The sequence below is a fragment of the Pleurodeles waltl genome, chromosome 12 (genome assembly GCF_031143425.1).
Source record: "Pleurodeles waltl isolate 20211129_DDA chromosome 12, aPleWal1.hap1.20221129, whole genome shotgun sequence".
NCBI classification, from domain to species: Eukaryota; Metazoa; Chordata; class Amphibia; order Caudata; family Salamandridae; genus Pleurodeles; species Pleurodeles waltl.
In genome coordinates, this window is record NC_090451.1 from 670,539,015 (window position 1) to 670,564,641 (window position 25,627).

At 44.2% G+C, this 25,627-nt stretch overlaps 1 protein-coding gene across 2 annotated transcripts in view; it reads right to left on the reverse strand.

Annotated features, from left to right (window-relative positions):
• The window catches only part of ADAMTSL4 (ADAMTS like 4), a 156,852-nt gene that overhangs the window by 122,486 nt on the left and 8,739 nt on the right, over positions 1-25,627 (reverse strand). For both annotated transcript variants that reach the window (XM_069218553.1, XM_069218552.1), the window contains exon 2: positions 4,926-5,377. In XM_069218553.1, coding sequence (XP_069074654.1) covers positions 4,926-5,164 — 239 coding nt within the window. In that variant the 5' untranslated portion in view covers positions 5,165-5,377. The remainder of the gene's footprint in view (positions 1-4,925; positions 5,378-25,627) is intronic.

A 25,627-nucleotide genomic window follows, 5' to 3' on the forward strand; every position in this document is an offset into this window, starting at 1 on the left:
TGTTTGAGGCAAAGTAGCATGTTTTTTCATTTTTCTTAAGACAGTGGGGCGTGGGAGAATTTGTTTCGTTCTGGAGATTGTACCTTTCTTGCTTCATATTTTGAGCTCCAACTTTTTACTCTTCAGCTGCTCTGTACATTCACTATGGAGTTTCCACCATCAGCAAGGATTAGAAGCAAAAGTTTGTTTGTTAGATCTAAAGTTGGATCTTCATTATTCTGTTATTCCTCATTACATACATCTAGCCATCAAAGCAGGATTCACACCCGCTGTGTGTACACTCTCCAGTGACTATTTTCACATCAATTTAATTTACTGTAAATCATTTACGATCAACCCAAATATATTATAAAGTACGACATGGAAATCTAAAGCAAGGGAAAAGATGAAAGAGATCAGGCCACTCTATACCAATTCAGATATTAAAATTGATGTAAAGTACTCCGCTGGGAAGAAAAGTTGCAAATTATAAAATTAAAAAAAAAATCTGCTTCCCCCCCCCCCCCCCCCCCTCCATTTGCATGATCTGGTTCAAAACTGGCTTTAAATCGACTACCCAATTAAACAACCTCACTTTTTTTACCTATGTAAGTCAGAAATTGGTAAAGCGCCTGATTACTTCAATCTGAGTGTCCCGCGCTAATAATTTACACACCAGGAAGCCTGCAGACTACCACGCTCTAATCAATGCTTGCCTGAAAGAGACACATCTTTAACTTTTTTTCAGAAGGCAATTTCCAAGCCATCCCGTCTTCGAACAAGCAGTAGAGAAGTCCACAATTTAGGGGCCAAGAACCTCAACGGGCGCACTTCTTCCTTCCATCTTTCTACCTCGTGTTGCCTTACACTCCTCCCTGGCAAAAGGATTTCATATTCTGCTCTTTCTAGATCCCAAAAAAGTCTCCAAACTATTTTTGAAGCTTCCAGGCTATGCTAATGGACTCTGAGAAATTTTTGAGGAGTGTAATACAGATTGCATATTTGTTGGAGGTTGTTAAGCACTTTGAGAGGAGACTCCATATTCCTTAGATACTTTACCACAGTCTTAAACTAGACTGACATTCTGCATACTACTGATCTGGATGAATAGGGCACCCTATTAAATTTTAGGCTGGTCCATCACTGCAGCATTATCATTTATTTTGATCATAAATTAGTATTTTGGCAGCCTATTGCGGAGGATCTTGTGAAAGTCATTATTTTCTCGTAGTTGCTTACTATTAAAGTGTTCTTTCCATTTTTAGAACTTATGCTACTTTCGAGACCTTCATGCAACAATATTCATTGCATTTGGACATAATTAACAGATCCAATGCAGAATCCCTACCCTTTGATTTTTCACCAAAAAAGTTCCTAATAGCTTTTCCGGTGGGTGAGGTGGCTTTGGGTGTGAGTTGGCTGAGTGGATGGGCGGGCTTTGGGTGTGCCGGCATATTTAACCCACATTGTGAAGAATGGTCCTCACAGTGCTGGTAAAGCCTAAGAAAATCAGACAAAAACCATCAGCGAGGACCATCACATTATGGACAGAGTCCCCATAGCGTATCTGGGGCCATATGTACGAACACATTTTCCCATTGACACAGAATGGGAAAAACCCTTTGCTACATCTGGCCCCTAGTACTTCTTAATGAGAGTCTCAAAAACTCATAGCGCACTTATATTTGCTTTTGTCTACTGTATAACCTACCCCAGTATCAAGCCATGCATGGATTGGAAGAATACAACAAACACTACATTACAGTCAGCATCTTCAAAGAATGGATTACATTGTACCAAAGGAATAAATTTAAGGTTTCTTAAAGAATAACTGAAAGAAGAATCATGTCTGTGCACTAGTCCAATGATAGTCATTCCTATCATGTCTGCGGCTGTCTAAATTAAATATTTATGAATAAAATAACTGCTTTATTCGATTAACTTTCAAGGTTTTAAGCTTCTAGTTGACAAATGAAGCAGAGTATAGGATGATAGTTAATGCTTGGGTTTGCTTTCTCAGGGTCTACTGTTTGCTACTTCTGATGAACCACTTGGTGACCATTTGGTTTAATGAATGTGGGAAGTGGCTGCTAAATGAGTTAAGTTGCTGAAGGTTATTCCTGCAATTTTGAAGGAGAGCTACATTTTCTTTGCGTATGTATGGAGACCTCTATACAGATACTGATGTCAAGCGGGGGTGAAACGGGAGGATGATTAGTGACAAAGAGTAGGATTAAGATGGAGGAATGAGAAAAGATGGTGCCTGTGTTGTACATTTTAGAACATTTTCATTAACATTACTCTTTCAAAAGGTTAGAAGAAGAGTCAAATGCAGACTAAGGGGTCCACCTCAGGCGTGACATGACTGGTAAGGAGAAGGAGATAAGGATGAGGGGCTGATAAGGAATTAGGAGCTACGGGATAATCAAAGAGAAGACGTGAGTGTGATAAGTAAGCTGTAGGACTTTAAGATTGAGAAGTGAGAAAAGAGACTAGTGGATTAAGTAGAAAGGAATGGCGAGTGATGCCTGGGGTAACACATGATGCGTGACGAGCATTAACAGCAGAATAAAGTGTGATGCAGGAGTGGTCGGCCACTGTTGTTCGGCTCAGCAATGATGAGCAAGGGTTGAAAAATTAAGTCTGAGGGTGAAGAACTAGGAGCGAGAAGTAATGAAAGAGCACCAAGCAATGCAAACTGTAAGTTGAGAACTGACGAATGAGGAGGATGAGTGTGGAACGTTAAATGAGATGTGATGGCTTATGACTGGTGGATGAGGAATGAGAAGTGAGAAAATATGGATGGAGGTCAAAGTGTGAGTTACTCATTTTTTTTGCTTGCCTTCTTGCTTGATGTGTTCAGATCATGCAACAGCTTTATATATTCACTGGAGAGTAACAGTACGAGCATGCAAATATGTTACATCCTGCACAATGTGAGGACTCTCTGGAAGAAGAGAGTCAGTATTTTTTCACAATAACACAAAAGTGTCCTGCACAATTGCCTATGCTCCTTGGTTAGTTCTTTGAGTCCATTCGGCAAGGTGTGTGAACCAATTTTGTTGAAAGCTTAGAATTTTATAAAGAGTCCTATATATCCTTCGCGGATACTAGACTAGATGCAGAGTGTAAAATATGACAGCACTTTGCTCAGCTGGTGAACTATGTATCAACCCCCGGTGTCTCGTTTGGTGTGAAGTCTATTCCTCGTGCTCAGGACTGCTTATACAGTAACTTGTTTTGGCCCACAGACAGACTTCAGTCTCCAAGAGAGTACTTAGGTTCTCGTGGTAATTAACCATGTAGTGAGTGGCACTATTACTAATTCTTTTTTTAGGGAGGGCGTATTTAACATTGGCCTGAATTTGGCTGAATTGCTTCATATTCTACAGACTTCATCGGAAGACAAAATGCATTGGCATGGCTCGCCAGAGCTGTACCACTCTGCACTGGAGGATGCATCGAAGGGGATTCTCTTGCAAGCAAGGGGAATCTTTTAACCTACCTGTCTAGATTCACATCACATCACAGCCACATCACAAGAGGTCTAAATGCCACAGAGATGCTTTCCTTGAGTGTGGTGGGCTTTCACGATCTATGATCTGCTGGTATCCATGGGGATACCCGTATATTTCCAAATCAAACTCATAAGGGACACATATTTTCCTCTTCACCCCAGGTCTTGAGGTGCCATCATGTTTGCAGGAGTCAGGGTCCCAAAATCCTAACCTGTTCGAATGGCATGTCTAACCTATAATTTTCATAAAATATCCATGGTTAAAGTCTTGCATGCAGGTAACACCAAGGTCCAGTTCCCAGTACAGACTAGTTGGGCTTTGAGTTCAGTGTGCTTTGCCATCAACTAAAAATCCTGATGGTGAGAGGTCACCTATGAGATACACCCCTCTGAAGTTGTGTACCAGGAGAAGTGACGGTGCAGATGCCAACAATAACCAGCATCCAATCAATCTTAAAAGGCCTAGGCCCAGTCAGATCCCTAACTGTTCCACTTCCCATTGACTGTGGACAGTTTTCCAGAGTCCCTGACCACCGAATCCAAGCTAACACAATTAAAGTTTAACCCCAAACATTTTAGTGAATTTGGATGTTAAGCCTGTGTCAGTTTCCCTTCGGAACCAGTGTTTTTTCTTCGATTTGTGTTTATTTAGAGTGAAGCTCTGATACCCAATAACAGAACCAAGAAATCTGGCACATCTTGGGCTACTTAGAAACTAGAGCAAAGCACAGTCTTGTCATTTCTTTTTGCAGGTAAACTGGCAACAGAAAACTTGGAAGTCTTCTGTAGACAGCTGACAAGACCCAAAGTTCCCTCCTATAGGATATTATTACCATAGAGCCCGTGATGTAACAACGCCTTCTGCGTAAAAGCTCTAAACGTGTTTGAGGCTGTGTCCAAGCCCCAGAAAGGGCTAACACTTTCTGTGTTGTTCTGTATATCCTAATTCTTTCTGCCTTGTGGTACCTGCCATCTGTAATAAAAGACCTATACGTTTTGTAAGTGAATGTTCTGACTGAGCAATAGGTTCTATAAGTGTTACTCACTGGTCTAGACTGTTGATGATATATGTTACTTGTTGTTATATTCTGTTGATGAGTTTATTACCTAGAACTATCCTAGGGTTAACCTTGACTGCTTGAACTTACTACCACTAGAGAGTCAAGTGCACAAAAAATTAACATAATTGTCCAACTGTACTGCACCAGCGCACGTACACACACACACACAGTGTGCTGCTCCACAAACACTCAGAGTAACTTGCCTCAAGAACAGGCCCTGTAAGATAACCAATGAAAATGTTTCATTCATTGCGGTTTCCAGAGGTGACCTTAGCACTCCCTAGGAAGTATGGGGATGTGCTTGTGTAGCAAGTACAGCCTTCCCTGGAGCACCCACAAAAACACACACACCAATAGTAAGCTCTCACCTTTTACTCCAGTGTCGTAGACTTGTAATCTTGCCACTGTAGCCTTTGTTTCCATGTTTTTTGGTCGCCATCTTAATACTGGCGGGTTTCCTCCAGTCTCTTACAAATGTCATCTTGTTGATGCCACCTTTGCTCCAGTCTTTTATGACCACCATTTGGTCATCCCTGTCCTTGCTCCTGTCTGGTGCAGCAGCCATATTGTCACCAGTGCACGTGCTCCTGTCTCTTGGGGGTGTCATCTTATCACTGCAGCCCTTGCTCTAGTCTCAAGAGACCACCATCTTGACATTGGTACACATGTTTCAGTCACTTGCCGGAGCCACCTTGCCAAGGATTCCCTCTCTCATGTTACCTGGTGATCCTGTTTTCAGAGGATGCCTAGCTCCGAGAACTGGCACAGACTTGCAGGAGGAAAGCCCTCGAACCACCACAGGCGGCCAAATGGAACAAACCTGCCAAAGAAGAAAGAGACAAAGTTGAGTGACCATCCAACAGCCACAGACCTCATACCTAAGGACATGAGAGTCACACTTCAATCATATGACAGTGGTGGGTCTACATTACATGAGAGCCTCTTAGATTGATCAGACACATCTCACAGCTCTTTCGCAAGACAGCATTGTTCTGCCATTGTAACCTCACTTTATTACTTGAGACCCTTATACTTTCATCGCTTACGGCCTCATTATTCATGACAGAAGTCTCAAGCCTCATCAAAAGACAGCAACATATGTTGTTTATGCCTCATTACATGAAGATTATACCACCATCCTTAGATCTGCATACCTCCATTCCATGTGAAGCCGACACCTCATTTATATGACGTGTATAGAGGCATATACAGTGCAAAAGTTAATCGAGGCTCATGCTTCCTTCATATGAAGCACATATCTCCATCACATGAAGCTCATGCCTATATAATATGAAGCTGGCATTTCTTTTATAAGAAGCTCACACTTCCATCACTTGAATAAAATGTCTTCTTCATAGAAGACACATATCTAATCATATAAACCTCATGCTTCTTTGTGTAAATCTCATACCTCATTGTATGAAGCTCAGATCTCCACAACATTAGTTGAATTTCTCCTCGAACCTCCTTTAGATTAGACTCAGTTGGGAACAGAAGACCTGTTGTAGCTTTGAAGCTCTGAACCGCCCCACCCAGGACAGCATATTCTGTCTTATTTTCTGAAGTTCCCCTAGTAACCTCGACAAAATGCAATTCCACTGGTTTTGCTCAACATTTTAATGCAAGATCTTTGACAGCTCAGAGGTCCAATCGAAGCCCAGAGGTTGCGAGCACCTCCTATTTTTCCCTCAGTCACATAATTTTTGGTGGACTCTTACATGCATGCTGATGAAGTCATGTTGGTTTTAGAAGGTATAGCACCGATTAAACTGTATTTTCTTGTATATTATCTACAGTCATTTATGATTTACTAAACTAGATCTCCTACCAGATTAGGCTCCAACTACTTAACTTACTGCTTCGGGAGAGTAAAGTGCCCTAATGGAGTAACTTGCTCATTAGTTGGAGTACATTGGTGTTAGAGACCAAGGACATTACTTGTAAGTGACAGTACATCGCACACACACAGCCCAATAACAACTGACTGCACAAGGAGTAGTAGAAAAATCCTTAGACCCTATATTTTGGTTTGAGTAGTGGTAAACACCACTATTAGAACTTGGCACATCTCGTGGAGGTAGGTGTCACCACACCTTCCACAGATGATGGGAGCGGCGTTCCCACCATTTTGAGTTGGCTTCATCCAACAGTGAGAATGCTATGCAGCAGAAGGTGAACATCACATGCTGCTCTGCTGTCCATAGCAACCGGAGAACTTCTCTTTACTCTCATCTTCTGCAATTGTGCTAGAGCAGTGGCAAGAATTTTAATCCCAAAACACAGCTGTGCACATGTGGTGTAAAAGTGGGCGGATTGAACAAACACTGGGGAAGGGAAAGAACTGGGCATTTGTTAAGGGAAACATTTTTAGCTGGGAAAAAACCCACAAGGTACAGCCAGTACTTTTCCACTTATAGCTTTCACCCAATAAACCAAAACAAAGCCTAGAACTTTAAAATATACCGAGAATGGAAGAACTGAACATAAGGTGAGGAAAGCATGAGGCATGGGGATAAGTAAGGGTAAGGTGTCCGGTTTAAAGCAACCGAGCGGGCGCCACTGAAGTTCTAGAGTTCTGGAACACGATCGGATAGCTAGATGTTACAGAGTAATAGTTCTTGGCCAGTGGTCGAAGGACTCGTAGGGTTCTGCGAGGCCTACTCATGGCACTGCGACAGTATTACACTAAAATTACTAAAGTTGTATATACAAAGAAGCCAAATTGAAAACATTCAATGTTTTTTTATGTATTTGATTGTGACTTAAAATATTTCAATTGTTTAGCGTTTGTTTGGTGTTTACTTGTTTTTGGATTCCTGTATCCTGTTTTGAAGTTGAAATCCTTGAAACCGCATAGGCTGAGGGTCACTGGCTTCCAATAGTAACTCAGAGGGGGAGTCCCCGGATTTCAGTAATGATTCAGTTGGGGTCCTCAGACATCAGGAGGTTGAGAACCGCTGTTGTAGAGCACAGCTACATGCTTTGGGCGGGATTAGACAGTTGCCTAAAACAAGAAGTGGGGTGCAAGGGACATCTTCAGAAGAAGCTCAGTGTCATGTGTAGGGTGACCACCCGTCCGTAAATTTCACGGACTGTCCGTAATTTCGCCCTGCTGTCCGTTGTCCGTGATGAAAGCTTTAACGGACGGCATTTGTCCGTTATTTTAGCCTTTCACCTAAAGTGCAACGGAGGGCGAAATTACGGGCAGAGGAGTTTCCCCAGCTGGACTGAAAGGCTGGGAGTCTCCTGAGCTCCGAGGGAGGGGCAGACAGATAAGAATCAGACCTTCTTGACAAGGGGTCTCCTTCCCTAAAGACATGCAAATGTGCCCAACTGGTAAATCTGCAAATACAAAGGGGCTTGAAAACCTGCATTGACTTTACTAAAAGGAGTCACTTGAAGTTTTCTGGTGGCAAAGACATTTCTTTTAGAGAGGTATTGTAATGGTGTTCCAAGGTGAGCTGTGGAGTGTGTGGTTATAATGGAGTGTTATAATTTTTTTTAGTACTAAGTATAAACTGTATATTATTCAAATCTGTATTTGAGAAACACTTTTTTTTTTAATCTAACCGAAATGTATTTGCGCATTTTGTAGCAGCCTTTATTATGATGTAATTGTATTTTTCACAGTTCTTTCAGGTACCTCATAGTACTAACAAACATTGGCAAAGCCAATAGGTCTCATCTACGAAAGAGTTATTGGCTTTGCTAATGTGTTTTAGCCATTAGCCATGTTAGCTGCTGTTCAGCATGGCTTAAAGTTAGTGGCATAATTGAGTGGAGTAGAGTGGCATAGGAGCAGTGGCGTAGAGCCCAGTGGTGCAAAGTACAGTGGAGTGGGGTACAGTGCAGTTGTTTAGAGTGCTTTAGCGTAGAGTGCAGTTGTTTAGAGTGCAGTGGCATGGAGTAGCGTGGGACAGAGTAGAGTGGCATAGACTGCAGTGGAGTAGAGTGGCATACAATGGAGTAGCAGAGAGAGCAGTAGTGTAGAGTGGTGCAGTGGTATAGATTGCAGAGTAGACTCATGTTGCAGGGAGTGCAGTGGCGTAGTGTAGAGTGGTGCAGAGTAGAGCAAAGTGCTGTAGAGTGGAGTGATGCAGAGTAGAGTGGAATAGAGTGCAGTAGTACATAGGTGTATAGTACAGTGGTGGAGAGTGCAACATTGCAGAGTAGAGTGTCAATGCAGTGATGTGGAGTAGAGTGGCACAGAGAGCAGTGGCGTAGAGTACAGTGGTACATAGTAGAGGGCAGTGGCGTACAGTGCAGTTGTTTAGAGCGCATCGGTGCAGAGTGCAATGGCATAGAGTGGCACAGGATAGAGTTACATAGAGTGCAGTGGAGTAGTGTGGCATACAATAGAGTGACAGAGTGCAGTAATGCAGAGTGGTGCAGTGTCAGAGTGCAGAGTAGACTCATGTGGCATAGAGTGCAGGTGTGTAGAGTGGTGCAGAGTGGAGTATTGTAGAGTGGTGTAGAGTAGCGTATAGTGCCTAGAGTGTAGTGGCATAGACTGGAGTGGTGTAGAGTGCAGAGTAGAGTGTCAGTGCAGTGGTGTAGAGTGGTACAGAGAACAGTGGCATAGAGTACAGTGGTGCAGAGTAAAGGGCAGTGGCATACAGTGCAGCTGTTTAGAGTGCACTGGTGTAGAGTGCAGTTGCATAGAGTGGCATTGGGCAGAGTAGAGTGGCATAGAATGCAGTGGAATAGAGTATTTTGGTGCAGAGTGCAGTAGTACAGAGCAGAGTGGTGTAGAGTATAGTGGCGGCCAGAGCACTGTTGCAGAGTGTCAGCTTGCAGTGGTGTAGAGTGCATTGAACTAGAGTGCAGTGGTCTGAGTGGTATAGAGTACAGTGGCGTAGAATAGATTGTTTCACAGTAGAGTGCAGTGGCAGAGTAGAGAGGTGCAGGGTAGAGTGCAGTGGCACAGAGTGCAGTGGCATAAAGTAGATTATTTCACAGTCGAGTGAGGTGGCATAGAGTGGAGAGGTACAGGGTAGAGTGGAGTTGCATAAAGTGGCATAGAGTGTGATGGCATAGAGTAAAGTAGTGTAGAGTGCTGTGGCATAGAGTGCAGAGGTGCAGAGTAGATTATAGTGATGTACAGTGTATTGATGTAGAGTGCAGGGGCATAGAGTTGAGTGTTACAGAGTAAAGTGCATCAGCATAGAGTGTATTAGCTTAGAGTGCAGTGGCGTACAGTGCAGTGTTGCAGAGTGGAGTTGTGCGGATTAGATTGGTGTTGCCTAGACTGGAGTGGTATGGCGTGCAGACGAGCAGAGCGCAGTGGTGTAGAGAGGCGTAAAGTGCAGTGGCATAGAGTAGAGTGGTACAGAGTAGAGAGGCATAGTGTGAAGTAGCATAGAGTGCAGTGGCATAATGTGGAGTGGTTCCGAATGGGAGAAGAGTGCAGTGGCATGGAGTGGAGTAAAGTAGAGTGATACAGAGTAGGGTGCAGTGGGGTGTAGTGGTGCAGAGCAGAGTGGAGTGCAGTATGGATGGTATGCCAACACCCTGCCATTGCAGACAACACATTTTTGATTGAAATGACCATTATATTTGCACAGATATACAGTTTTTCAAATCAAACTATACTGTGCACAGATGATGATGTGTGGAAATTGCATCACCTAATGCAATGATTTGTTTTAATCATGTAAAGGTATTTGTTTCCAGCACAGTTCAGAATTAACAAAAATGTGCTTGATTTGTACTTCTAATTCTGATATATTCTGAGGTTTATTTAAATGTCATTTGATAGAAAAAACTCTTTCCTAACCCCAGTATCCAGCAAGATTGTCGCATAAATCCTCTCACTTTGAAGTCAGAGAAAGGAAAGTAAACACTAAGTTCCCACCGAAGACCGAGCCTGACATTTGACTTTGTTCTTTGAACACAGAAAATATGACAAGATAAGAACAAGATTTACAGGCCTGTTTACAGAAAGGAAGCACTCTGCAGGATACTGTAAATAAGGTTTTGGCAAGGGAAGGGACAAATTCAAGCTGCATAGCCTAAAACAAATAAAGCCAGCAACTTGAAAGCAACAAATTGTAAGTTACAAACCACAAGGCCAATGGCAAGCAACGGGCAGAATGCATTCACAAGGAAGCACTATGAATTTACTTAAAGTGCAGCTGTGGGATACCTTGTGGGAAAAGTCTGGTATTTTAGTCCATATCTTTTAGAGGTTTGGCCACATCAATCACCCAGGTAGTATGACGAGAAGACCTGGAGTGGTTTCCATGTTGCAGGATAGGTCTGTACACCCATTCTATCAGTTTGCCACCATTTCCTATGATACAGAGCTTCTGGCACACCTCTTGTAGGGGTAGTGCTAGGTGGCAGACATGAAATAGGGCATTTAATGATTATTTAAGGTGGTTGTAAGTAAGGAGTTGACCGGGGTGAAGATGGTAGTCTGCCACAAGGGTCTGGAAATTTAGTGGCTCACTGTTCAGAAACAAAGTCCCCAATTTTAAGACACCTGCAACATGCCACTGAGGGAGTTGCTCTGAGCACAGCCATCCTGTGCGAGTGGGAAGGCTTAGCAAAGGTAGTGCAGGAGCATATGGTTTCCTCGTGTCAGTGGGTTTACAGAAGACCTAATCCACCCGCAGTCACAGTTAGCTTTAGAGTGGAAAGAGCTCCCGATGGCGCCGCGGTGACCAAATCAGATGTGTGGCCTGTCTGAAGAAGGATGACCAGGGGAAGGTTTGCAAAATAATACTATCATTGGGGTAGCACACCATCTTCACTAGTGCCACATGGCCTCTACAGAAAGCAGAAGAGAAGACCAAAAAGCAAACTGGGCTTGGAGGGACCATTCGCTCTTCCGAGATTTTCATCCTGGAAATGAGTGTAAAAATGGTAGATATTAATTATTAGGTATCAAAAGGTAACTGGTTCCCAGTTCAATCTGAGATCCAATTGTATATAAAGGCAAAAACAGTGCCATATGTTAAAGAAACACTAATAACATTTTAAAATTTTACAATTTTGTTTGTGCAATTTACATACCAAATATTTTGAAGATTCTATGTGTACTTGACACTTAGGGATAACCCAGATCTCTAGTTTGGCTTTTGCTCAATTTCAAAACCATATAAAGCCATGGACAAAGCGGGCAATTGCCTTGCACAACCTTGCAAGGGGTCTGGCCCCTGCTCACCCTTCAAAAGCACTAACAGCGGACCATTGCACCAGAAGAGTTTGCCAAGGTGGATGGGTGTTGCTTGTTCAACCACTTGACAGTGCCCCTTGTGTTTCGCTCCTATGAGCAGAGAAAACTCCCCAGGTACCCAATACTTTCCAATAGTCTTGGTGGACCCATCTTGTCTGATTTTAGGAATTGTCCCACCTTGTTCTTCTCTTCTTTATTTATCCAGTTTTTAGCAACAACCCTTTGAATTACTTGCCGTGGATCTCCCATTTGCTCTCGATTTCATCCTCCTCTTTTATCATCTTTGATTGGTAGTCCTGGCTCCCATTTCTGAGATAAATGTAGAGTTCCCAGGCATACACTCTAGTGCAGTGAGACTACAGACAAGTTATGGGTACATCACATCCTGACATTAGGTGTGAGACTGTCGCCCACACCATCTGCCCTGCCTCTTTTTAAAAAAATAAGGTTGAAAGTCCATGGGTGGTTGGGGTAAGCCAGATGTTTTTGTTCAATTTGTTTAAACTATCATAAGGTTAATTACCTTAAAGTTTCCCAAACTGTTTGCCAGGGGTTTTAAAATGTTCAGAAACATAATCAAAATGTTGCTGTTACTTTCTCTTCAGGAAAGATCGGGTAGATTTGGGTAGGGGTGATGGCCTTGCTGCAGTACTGAAGGGCATTAAGTTACTACTGAACAAAGAGGTAATGTGACACCTGAATGTAGCAGACCATGAGGCAATCACAAAAAGACCACAGTGAATAAATAGTGCTATGTTAAAAAAGAGTGAATAAATGCACTGACAACATAGTGAGGCATGGCCTCCCTTGCATGTGTCTGTAAAACTGACGTTTGTTCTTGATTTTTTGTCCTGAATTTTGACCCTTTGTCCTGAATTTTTGTCCTGAATTTTGACCCTTAGTCCTGAATTTTTTACAGTCCTGTCCAGAATTTGCCTCAATGCCAGGTGGTCACCCTAGTCATGTGCAGGGCCAGACTGGTATCCAAAATCAGCCCTGGATAAATTGGTTAAACGAGCAAAAGCAGCCTGGGATACTTTTTATAGGTCATGGCAGCCCCCCAGCCCTAAGAACAGTCCCACAGACTGCGGCTTACAGGAATATGCCAGAAAGGCCGGTCCTTCCCTGCGCAAGTATGCACTGCGCCCTTATTGTCGCGGTGCCACGTCTGTTGTGAGTTTAATGTTTGTACACAGAGCTCCAGAGCCTGGCCTCCTGACCCTCCTGTGTTCACGATCCAGATTAAAGATAGATTCACTGGTGCGCTGAAAAACAAACGCGCCTTTAGTTATGGAGCACATGGGCCCAGGCCAGGTCCGTCCGCCGCACGTGGCTGGCTGTTGTGGAAGGAATCTGGGCGGAGGGCATCTCGCGGGACTTCGACGCCGACAATGCCAACATTGTGGACGGACATCTGTCACCGGCCAGGGGGCGGCTCGGCTCTCTTGCCAAGGGCCAAGAAGCTCGTAGCGGTATGCACGGGGTGTCCGGGGAAACAAAATACACCAAAGTGGGGCTTAAAACGGAGGACCACCACAATGTGCAAGGGAAAACACACACCGAGACGGGAGGGCGTTGCGTATGGTCAAGAACTGTCAACGCTCAACAACAGCCCTGGGACTCCAACAGCGTGAATGGAAAAACACACACCAAGCCTGGGCAGAGAAAGCGATAACTAGAACATGAACGGAAAAAGAGAAGAAGAAAAATAAAAACACACTAACTTGAGACCGGGCCTCACATGTATACAGCATGTTTGAAGCTCCACCACAAAAAGTGGTGCAGCCACAATAAGCACAGAAAAACACGTGCTTACCTGTACGTGCTTAAAACCAGGGACACTGTATTTATGCAACAGGGAAAGACAAACTATGCGGCAGGGTTGAATAAATTATGCAGCAAGAAAACGCAAATTATGCGGTTTAATGAATCAAATACTGTGATAGTATTATTTCATCATTGTGTCGTTTTTAAACACCCAAACGTAGCAATGAGCAACAGAAAGGTGACCATTCAACCTCTGCGGTGGGTCTGCCACCATGCAGCAAGACATTGCTGTGTTTTTAGTAACCTTTGAACCATTTGAGCGAGAAACAACTTATTTTGGGGTAAAATCTGCATATTCTGCCGCAGATAATGGATTATATGTCAAATCCTTCATTTCGAAAAAAAATACACGGGACGCACAACTGCACAATGTCAGTGGCCCTGCTTAAAAAAACACTAATCTATGTACCAAACCCAGGACCAACACAGTATTCACAGAAAAAACGTGCTAATCTGTCTCCTTAAATCTGGTGCCTATGATCATACCTCAAAGTCGAGCATGAATTCTTGGACTGCAACAGCATGTATTGAACAGAGAATTGAACCAGTGATTGATAAAACCCTGGGCCACCACAGTATGCATTGATAAAGATACATTAACCTGAGCACAACACATACTTCAAACATGAACACAAAAGACAGGACAGCAACAGCTTGCACAGAAATACATGAACCAAACCTGTATATAAAGTAGGATTCCTGTAGTACACTTTGAAATCTCGTACATGTTTGAGTATGTAAGTGAGTATTCCTATGCTACTCTGTTAAGTATTTTACATGTTTCGTAAACTGGCCCCAACCCATCTACAATGGGACAAGGGAATGGACAGGGAATATTTGTATACAGCTTTCACAAACAGAAATGAGTTGGATATCTTGTCACTTCAACTAATAGGATGCTGTGAGTCTGTTCCATAAAGGTGTTCAGGAGTATGTAAAAGAGTACTTGTGTAGTAGTAGTCTCCATACTCTTAAGTGCTTTTGTCAATCAGCCCACGTAGAATTCAAACCTGGACACAAGTTTTGGGGCTGCACCAGTATTTATAGGAAAACGCCCACCACATATGAACATTAGCCACGTACCTTCAAAAGCATACTCAACCAACTTAGACATGAAACCTGCGTCCAACACTGGATGTGTGCCAAATATCCGCACCTCGCTGGTCATCACACACACAACATGGAAACTCTTCCCACACAGGATCAAAAATGAAGACAAAAATTAAAGACCATACACCCTACATGGTGTAGCTTGTTTCCCATGTGTTCAAGTGCTTTGGTTCTTCACACAGGGTAGTAAACGCTATAAAATAAAAAATAAAATATAAAAAATCATACAGAGAACATGGACACAAGCCATGGACTGCTGCATGAAGCATGTAAGAGTACACTGATATTTGTTTTTTAGATGAAATGGGTAAAACGACTGATGCCCACTGTACCATTCTGATTTAGACTCGGTGGTAATGAAAAATACTCCAATTTCTTGGGGAAAACAGTACAAATCTTAAGGAGACTTCATAGTGATTTTTTGCGCTGCAGCAAAAGTATAGGGGATGAGTTCTGCAGCTGAGTTCTCAGTTCAGACGTAGGACTTCCTCTACAAATGAGAAGATTCCTCCAGCCACCCACCTCTGAAAGAGACCTTATGAATCTAATCCTCCTCATTGAGTAGGCCATATAAATTGAGACTGTGCCAGGAGAAAGGCTTGTAGTGTTGGGTGGGGCAGGAGTACTGTAACTTTTTACCTAAAGTGGAGGGTAGGAGTGTGCTATATTTAAAAGGTAAGATTAACAGGGGACTCCATGGTCATCAAGAACAAAAACAACAAGCATTGGAAAAGCTAACAGGCTACTAGCTTTACTGATAGTTTCCAGCCATGCAGCACAGAATGCACAATCCAGTTCTGTCAACTGTATCATTAATGTGTCGTTCAGGATATTCCACCATGTTTTTGGCATAGTACCATTGCCATCAAACTCCAAATAAGCCCCATTATCTCACAGTGGAGATTTCAAAACTTGGCAGTATTGTCGCTGCACGGGGCACAATTCACTAACACCGGCTACATTAATACAGATAAAACGGGTGATCCCTTGAACAGTGAAGGTGGCCGTAAAGGACGAATGTCGATGTGATTCATTCAGTGCAGAGATGGGCGACACCGGGGCTGTACTAGATCACAGTGAGAGCAGTGCCACGGTCCAATGTACCTCGGGTACAAATTACATCTGTCTTAGTTGGCAGGAAGATCACAGTGGTGATGCCACAAGGAGACAGGTGACCATTATGAATCAGGGGGCACGCTTTCAGTATGATCTAGGCGGTGCCCACATAGACAGGAGGTCAGCAATGGTGGAACGAGGAGAGTAAACGCGAAGGAGCGAGTGGATGTGTCTATGTGTGCTATAGTCGAGCGAGGCAGGCTACCTGGGCCAAACGCAGGCAGTGGGATTGGTTAATAGACCTTAAAAGCGTCTATATAAAAATGGGAGTTTCAATTAGCACTGAATGATGCCAAGGTACATTCCGCAACTGAGGTCCATATATGGAACATAATGACCATAGATAGTGCATCATCTAAACTTGAAAATTAAAAAAAAAAGTCACTGGACATGTCTTAACCAGCTGAAGGATCTGAATAGAACAAAGATGTACAGGTTGTGCTTTTCTGTCCTTTGGATATGATCCATGGATGAGGAGTGCATAGACACAACCAGTGCTTTAAATGGGAAAGTACTGTCCAGTACTGAGTACTTGCACGTGTTTCATTTGAAAGCAAGAGTACCTGCACTTCTCAGCACTGTTGCAATACATTTAATGGGAAAGTACCAGCAATTCTTAGGAGCAAACAGGTACTCTGACTAGAAAGCACCTGAAGTTCTACATTTCCTTTTGGAGCACTGGACACAACCGATGTTGAAACCTGTGCTATCCCCTCACCTCCCGGTGGGATAAACCCGCAATGACAGTTCCAGTGGGAAGAAGCATTTCATTTTCAGGAAGGACCAGAACAGATGAGAAGAATTGAGCTAGAGAAAGATATAAAGAATATTTACAGTGGAGGTTTACGAAAGTGCAGTTTGTTGTGTACTTTCTTAGAACTTATGCATGATCGTGTGACAGTTCATGAAATCACTTCCCGGTATTTTGCATGGAAATTAAATGCGAGGGCATAGCTCGCATTCAAAAGCTCTGTGAAATACTTGTAGGAGACTGGTTCTGGGAAATAATGCCTCTTCTCAGACATTTATTTTCCAGAATTAGCATCTTGCAGTTACAAAGTTTGAAAAATTCACAAAATCGTTGTAACAAGAGATCTGAAAATTTTGTATGCGAAAAAAATAGACATCCCTTGTTTGAAGTTATGCCCTAAAAGTGGTAACTGGCTCTTGAAAGGATTGTGCACAGTTCCAGGTCAGATTGTGGCAAATTTGAGCATAGCAACAAGGGTGTGAAATGGAAAAGGGAATATGGGTAGGCAAGCATACTTTTCTGGAGAAAAGAAAATGTGAGATACTGATGGAGGAATCTAAAAATTGTAGAATAATCATCAGGTTGGTGGTGTCACCTGATACACTTTGTTAGAAGTTAGGTCTCTAGTTGGCAGCGGTATGCACCTTGGCCAAGTAAGGCCCAGAATCCTATTCAGGGTTAGTCAAATACACAACCTAAATTAACCTGTGCTCACCCTCTGGTAGCTTGGCAAAGAGCGGGTAGGGTTAACTTAGAAGGCAATGCGTAAAGTATTTGTGTAACATTTCAATGCAGCAACACAGGGAATTAACCACAAAAAGACTTCACACTGATTTAGAAAAATAAGTAGTTTTATCTTGATAAAGCTATGAACAAACATGATACAAATCCAATTTATATAAGCAGGGTTGTTCACCCCCCTTTGTAGTGTGCTTCAAAAACAATTACCAGGTTTACAAGGCGAGAAGAGTTTAAATGTACTTGTGCATTTTTTATGGGTAACAGAGTAGAAGGTTCTCAATTGCGCTTTGCTCTGGAGAATGGTCAGGTGCCATGTGTTGTAGATGCGATCGGTGGGGAGAAATGCCATCTAGCTCCTGGACAGCGCTGTCACGGGTACTTGGTGAGTGTACTTTAGTTATTGGAGTTCCACAAGAGCGGCGTGGGAAAGGCTGCTCCAGTCGCGGAGACGTGGTCACTGCTGGCAACACAGACCGCTCCTGTCTGGCTGGGTAATACGACTACTAGTGCAGCAGAGGAAAGGCTCTCTCGGTCACGGAGAAGCAGTAACTGCTAGTAACACAGTACGCTCCTGTCGGGCAGGGGAATCCGGCCCCCTGATCCTCTCAGTGTCCGCGGGAAGGAGCCGACTAACGCCAGAGGTTCTTTACATGGTTCATCCTCTTGGCAAGTGTGCGGCCACAAGGAAGTTTTCAATTGGATGCGCTTAGAGGGCGGCCGCATAGCACTCAGCTGGTGAGAGGAGGTTTTGCGTCGTGTCGCAGCTTGGCAGGCATATACCGTGCAGGTTGCAGGAAGTCATGTGGCAGTACAGTGTGCTCCAGCAAGGAGACGCATGTTACTCAGGCTAAGTCGGTGCACCACAGCTGATGTGAGACATGCACGAGGCAAGGTCTTTGATGTCCCTGGGGCCTTGCAAAGAACAAGGGACAAGCCGACAAGCCCTTGGAGTGATAGTCCCGTAGACCTTTAGCAGGTCAGAAATCAGCAGGCAGCAGGGCTGCACACCAAAGCAGGGTAGCAGTTTGTGGGAGCAGTCAATCCTGGCAGAGTGGCAATCCTTACAGCACAACAGTCTTTATGCCAGCAGAGTTCTCTCCAGATCCAGTGGTGTACTGTCTTTAGGGGGTCAGAGACCCAGTACTTATACCAAAAAAGTGTATTTGATGTGGCAGATAACTTAAAAAGGTTTCTCTGAAGTGAAGAGGCCCCCCTTTTAGCCCAGCCTATCAGTGGGAGGTAATCAGTCCCTTTGTGTGGGCTCAGACCCCCTACCCATTGAAGTTCAAGTGTGAGCCCTTCCCAACCCCCTCCCAGGAAGAACCATCAGTATGCAGATGAATGAAGAAGCAGTTGAGTAGTCTGTGTTGTGGGTGCCTGAAAGGAATGCACAAGTGTAGGTGTCACCTAGCCCAGGCCAGACGTGTGTTGGAAACAGGCTGTGGGCACACAGCGCAATAACAGCAGAGAAATGCCCACTTTCTAAAAGTGGCATTTCAAAAATAGTAATGATAAATCCTCTCTACTGGTAAAGTCTGATTTATCATTACCATTCCAATGATACCAGACATGCTGCAGCTGCACCTCTCTGATCAAGCACTACAGCTTAAAAGTATTTTAAGGAATTTCCAATGCTGGCCTGTGAGAGGAGCAGGCCTCACAGTAATGAAAGAAATCATTGCAAGTTTTTCATTACCAGTACATGTAAACCTAAAAAGTACATATCCTGCCTTTTACTTAACATGGCACCCTGCCCTAGGGGCCACCTGGGCGTACCTTAGGGGTGACTTATGCAAGAAAAGTGGAGTTTAAGGCTTGGCAAGAGGTTTTAAATGCAAAGTCGAAGTGGCAGTGAGCCTGCACAGCAGGCTCTGCAGTGGCAAGCCTGAGACATGTTACAGGCTACTTACTTGGGTGGCACTATCAGTAATGCGGGTGCACTAAGTAGCATTTAATTTACAGACCCTGGATATATGGTATACCACTTTAAAAGGGACTTGCATGTAAATTAAATATGCCAATTGTGGATACACCACTGTTACCATGTTTAGGGGAGAAGCAAATACACTTTAGCACTGATTAGCAGTTGTAAAGTGATCAGAGTCCTAAGGCCAAAAGAACATTACACCCACCTAACAGGAGGTAAAGGTAGAAAGTCTGGGGTAAGACCTCCCTAAGGATCGCAGGTCTAACACACATGATGTAAGAGCTTCAACACATATTGTGCTCTGCAGCCTCACATGCTCAAGGAGAAGAGAAACTGGAAATTGAAAACAATTTTAAGACTCAATAATGAGAAATAAGTAAAAGTATTTTATAATGTTTCTGGATTAGTTTGAAACCATAAGTATATGAGAAGGGTGGGGGCAAGTAACATACAGTGTGGGGGAGGTGCTATCAGCACACGAGGGAGAGAGCAGAGAAGCTATGCACTCCAATGACGTGCTAGGAAAAAAAAAAAAAAAGTTCTCTGAATGCAAGCAGAGGAAGGACTCAAGTCATCCAAACAGAAAGAAGAAATGGTCGAACGGCGGGATAAAGAAATAAAAGATTCAGAAGCTATTGATTAAGAAACAGGGAAATGAAATAGGCAAGCAAAGCAAGCTATCCAATCAAGAGAAAGGCTAACCCAAAGCCCTCTATGAGTATATATTTGAATGTATTAGATAAAGTAAGCCTTCAATAATATTAGTCTGTAGGCAAGACTCAAAATAGTGTGAGCCATCTCAGATTACATGTTCACAAGGCAGGTTGTTGGTCTGCGAATATGTTTTGAGGCTTAACTGGAATTCATGCAGTAGGTGAAAGAAGTTTTTTTAAGGACACAACCAGACTACTTTTAGAGTGAGGCAATCAAATATTTTGAAAGCAAAACAGTGCCAATAATATTAAGTTAAGGGTGGGACTGTGCGAAAGTTTAAAGAACTGATAGATTGATTTGTCATTAAATCAGTAAAATGCACTGTCTACACCCTAATTTTGACACATCATGTATTGCCACAGTTTCTTCTCTTTGTACCTTTTTCCCCCAAAATCTAGTTACTAACATTTTTGTCCACTGTCACCCCGACTATGAAAATAAGGTCAGCAGAACTTTCTAATACACCGTATATAAAATGCTGCTGTCGTAACTGTGTGGTCTAAAAAACGACTATATGGCTGCTGAGCTTTACAACCTCCATTGGCTCCCTGTCTAGTAGAGAATTATGCTTAAGGCAGGATGCTTCATGCATTGCATCTATATCAAGACAGGCCAAGTCTTCATCAGGAAGAAGTCCACTAAATTCAGTCCATCTGTCCACCGGCGCCTGGTAACACAGTTTCCTCTGGCTGTCTCCAGAGCAAATCAGCCAGATGGAAAGAAGATCCTTTAGGGTCCAGATGCGCAACCATGGACCACCCCTATGGTAGGAAGTGGAGGTATAGACCTCAAATGTGAGGAAACAGAAACGGATTGGTAACTTTGCTGCAGTTCTGAAAATGTTAGCAGTGGGTGATGGAGGACCACACAATCACCACAGCGCTGAGAGGCACCCAGCTAGGCTAGCTCAACTGGTAGGTTTATTTTGCGTTCTTAACTATTCTGCTTTAAGTAGAGCGATTGAGCATTTTGTTTTACTTTTTTTTAATGTATTTTAAGTATACAGTGCAGTGAAGAACAGCCATTTCAAAGCTGAAGGCTGTTTAGAGGGCTACATTTAGTTTTACAATTCGATTCATGCCTGACCCTGGGTTTCTTATGGGCGATGCAGCCCATTTGGTTTAGACTTCAGTATACATGAGTGAATCGTGTGGGAGGGACAGGATTATCCAGCAGGACAGTTTCACACACTCAAGCAAGTTTCCTTGGAAACCACACGCATGTTGAATGGCGTGAGGTCACCAAACAAACCAGAGAGCAAAGTAAGGTCATATCCTAGGCCTCAGTTAGTTAAACAATGGGCAATGCTTTAGAAACTGTTTTCAACGTGCAAGTTGTTTAGGCGTTGTTATATTACCATCCTGTCGTTCTTAGGTCGAGGTTTCCACAGCACAGCTGTCAGCCAGATCTATTGACTTGAGACTTCGACAATCAACTTTTTGATAGAGCCCAGTTGAGTATTTGTGTGTCAGCAAAGCGATTAGCTCTTTTCTTTAGGTGTATCATTCTACCTCCACTCAAGCACTGCTACAAGTATCCCATCTGCCAACTCCTGCGGACATCCTCCAATGTGACTTGCTCTAATGTGCTTGCCCTGCACGCCTTAGCACATTAACCTGTTGGCTTTGTCAGTGCGTGTCTGTTTTGAAGCTTCTTCTGGTATTAAGCATCACCTGTCATGGGACTCACCTGGACAACTGTGCCTAGTACTGGGGGTCTCACTTAGAGGTTCCCTCCCAGTTCTTGAAACTTCATCCGGAGTGCTAGGTGCAACTCCCATGCTTCGTCTGAGTACTTCTGCAGGCCAGGTCACTGTGTAGGGCTCATCTAGCATACTGTGCCCTGCTTAGATGGCTTAATATGGGGTATTATCCACTGGAATACCGTGCCCAGATCTCGAGGGTAGGTCAAAGTGTTTGCAGTGGACTTGTTAGGGGTACAGTGCACACTTTTGGAGAAAGCATCTTAAGTACTGAATGCTTCCCAGGTTGTTTGTTTGATTTTTCTAAAATACAACGTCGAGTGCTGCTAAAAGCTGCTTCGAGGCGCTGAAGCCATGCAGACAGTATAAAACTTGCAAGGATATTTAAAATATATGCACATCTGGAGAATTATGACCTATTCTGCATTCCTCATGCATAGAGGCAGAATGGAAATCGCCCACAACTGTACGTTTCAAGTCCCAGGAGAATAGACTCGTGAATGTAAAAATCAGTATAAAAAAAAATACAACACAAACAAGCACTGGCAAAGACCAGTGGTCTCGCACACGCATGCTTGAATGCAGACAAAAGAAATACAAATGCTTGCTGCAATTCAAACTAAATTTGAAACTAGTATATTTCATTGGAGGAAAAGGCTAGACACAAACACCCAATAGAAATAAAGGCGAGACTACAATACTCCTGCCGATTGATCTAAGGTGTAATTGATAATAATGCAAGCCAATGGCTGGAAGTTTATGAGCTAAACAAGCCCTCCCATCAGTAGGACACACATAGGTAATGGGCCAGTTGTTTTGCGACCATTGGCTAATTTCCTTGTGACAGACAGCATTCAGCTGTTTCGCAAGAAGCACATCCGCGCACAAAATAGTTTCTTCAGTGCCAGAGACTACAGTGGGATTTGTATGCCTTATTGTTATCCGACAATCCCCGGTATCTCTGAGCACAAAGACTGTGAAAGGAGGGGCGGGGGGAGTATTTAAAAGGAAGGAGGTCCCCTTGAGGGTGGGCTTGGGGTGGGAGTGTGGGGGTTGAAAGGCACCTCAAGCTCGAGGTGTCTAGGGCACAGTTTGGCAGGGCATTGGCTACAGCTAGGAAGGCATGCAGACAGGCTCCCCGGAGGGAGCGAGAGAGATGGGGGGCGAAAATCAATCCCATCCGGGCCACAACTGGTGCCAGTTATAGAAATATGTGGAAAACTGGAACAGAAGCCGCTGGGCGTTCTAAGAGCAATTCTTTCCCCAAGCCTGTCTTTATTGTTTTTTTTTAATATAAAGTTCTGCACCTCGGAGGCCGGAAGCGTTTCACTTTGAAGGTTAAGTGAGCAGGTTATTGAAAACCGGCACCTGTGATATTATGGAATAAACAGAGGTATATTCTTCCATCTCGGGCCTGTGGAGTTTGTGCTTGCCCTGTCAGGCTCCACTCCTAGGGTTACAGCTAGTTGGACACCTCCAGAAATCAGCCATAGCCCCGCTGGTTCAACCCCCAGTTCAGGACTCCATCCTAAGGGGGGATACATCTGTGCTCTGCTTGAAAACATTCTGAACGCAATCTTACAGCTGTCTGTGTTGCGAGGGCTGCTCCCAGCATATCCGAAGGCAGAGTTTTGCTCTGCTCTCTGTTTCACTGAAGGGAGGGTCAGGCTCTGCTCTCAGGTTAACAGAAGGCAGGGACAAACTCTACTGTCAGCGTCACACAAGACACTCAGGGTCTGCTCTCAGTGTCACACAAGATAGATTTAGGCTCTGCTCTCTTGTTAATAGGAGTCAGAGTCAAACTCTGCTCTCAGATTCACAAACTCCATCACGCCCCAGGGCCTGAGTTGTGCTCAGGCACCCTCAGCACACCTCCCATGCACAGTCAGGTCAGTTCAATTCTCAGCTTTTCAATGCTTATCACAACTCTAGGCCACATCTCCGCACACCTGAGACACCTGCATTGGTTCCCAGTCAGCAAAAGGATCACCTTCCGTCTTCTCACCCACGCACACAAAGCCCTCCACAACAAGGGACCGGAATACCTCAACAGACGCCTCAGCTTCTACGTCCCCACCCGCCCCCTCCGCTCCGCTGGCCTCGCACTTGCTGCCGTCCCTCGCACCTGCCGCTCCACGGCGGTTGGGAGATCTTTCTCCTTCCTGGCGGCCAAGACCTGGAACTCCCTCCCCACCAGCCTCAGGACCACCCAGGACCACTCCGCTTTCCGGAGACTCCTAAAGACTTGGCTGTTCGAGCAGCGATAACCCCCCCTTTCCCCCCTAGCGCCTTGAGACCCGCACGGGTGAGTAGCGCGCTTTATAAATGTTAATGATTTGATTTGATTTAGGCCAGTATTTCACTCAGGCACCACCAGGTCACCTCGATAGACGCTGTCTGGTCAGTTCTCAAGTTGACAGCCTTCCTTGCAGTGCTAACGCTTTTGCATACATGCCAACCCTCCCAATTCAGGCGGAAGACTACCAATTTCAAAGCAATTCTCCCACCTCTTGCATGCAGGAATCAGATTCTTCAGCGGGCTTCTGCGACAGGGACTGGTCTTGTGCGACTTAGGGTATGTACTGCCCGTAACTTCCTTCTGCAGACCAGTGCACAACATGTTTGCCACACACTCTCTGCCTGCCATAGCGCTTTCTCTGTGTTCCTGACCGGTAAGGAAAAAGGTATATTTCCATCTCTGATATCCAAGCCGCAGCAGCAAACTTGCAAGTCCCACTCATGCCAATAGACCTGATTTAGGCCTCAATAGAAGTCAATAGGAGAAATAAATTCTCCTGATTTTTTTTAATCTCTCACTTGCTTTTTCTAAAATGTTGAAATGTAAGCCTCTGCTCTCATCAGGCACCGCGGGCACCATCTTGTACCGATGGATAAACTCTCAAGTTCACAATCTTCTTCCAGAAGATGGGCTTGTGCTCCGCTCAGGCAGTATCCACACCACTGTCAAGTCATACAGGTTCACAGTCACCATCACCCAGGGCATCCACCTTCCAAGGCCCCCTGAGAAAGAAAACTTTCTAATTCTCATCTGTCTGTTTCTCCTTCTCAACCTTTGCAGATTTATTATTCAATATTGTTTGGCATCATGGAGTTTGAGTTAGCAGAGAATGGGAAATACAATGCATGTAGTTTCGAACAAGGGGCCCTAAAGTATGCCTTGCCCTGGAACCCTAAAATCCATAAAATGACACCGATATTACAAGCTCCGTGCTCCCATCAGGCATCCCCGGGCCTACTCTAAGGCTAACAACCCTCATGACATGTCTGGCTCGTGCTCCCCTCGGGCCCCCGGGGGCACCTTCCGTGCACCACCGACCTCTTACCTCAGCATCAAAGAACGCATCCAAGGTCCCATTCTCAGATGCCCAGGTGCTGCCGTCTTAGCACACTTTGTTCTTGCTGGAATGTCCAGTCCTTGGGAAATAGTTAAGCCCCTTCTGCCCTCTCCCTCCACTTTCATTCTCCCTAGAAAGCCCCGAGATTCCCTGGCTCCTTGAAACGGGAAGAATGCAAGGTATTCCGCAGAGCTCCAGTGGAAAGACGGCTTTTGTGCTTTGCTCTGGACTGCTTAAGGCTTGAAAGTCTGAACAGGTGAAGAATAAACCACCTCGTGCAGAGGGGGGAGCATGGGGGGGGGGGGGGGGTCACAAAGAGGCCTAGTTTATCGGAGAGGCCACGAGACAGCCCCTGGCATTAGCATTCCTCGTTGAAAAGATTCAGGTTACCTCATTTTTTTTTTTTTTGGGGGGGGGGGGGGAGGGGACGTTGGGAGTGGACCTGGGGACATTTAACGTTCAGCTGAGAACCCCATATCCACAGTTAACAAGCATTGGCAAAGCAAACTGCTCCCTTGCAATTGTTTGCGTACATATACAATATATAACGTTCATTTGACAAACTTATAAAACGAATAAGTGCATGGCACAAGAAAAGATCAATGGATGAAGTCGGGTGAGAGGGGGAGCTGCCGAGTGAGAGAAA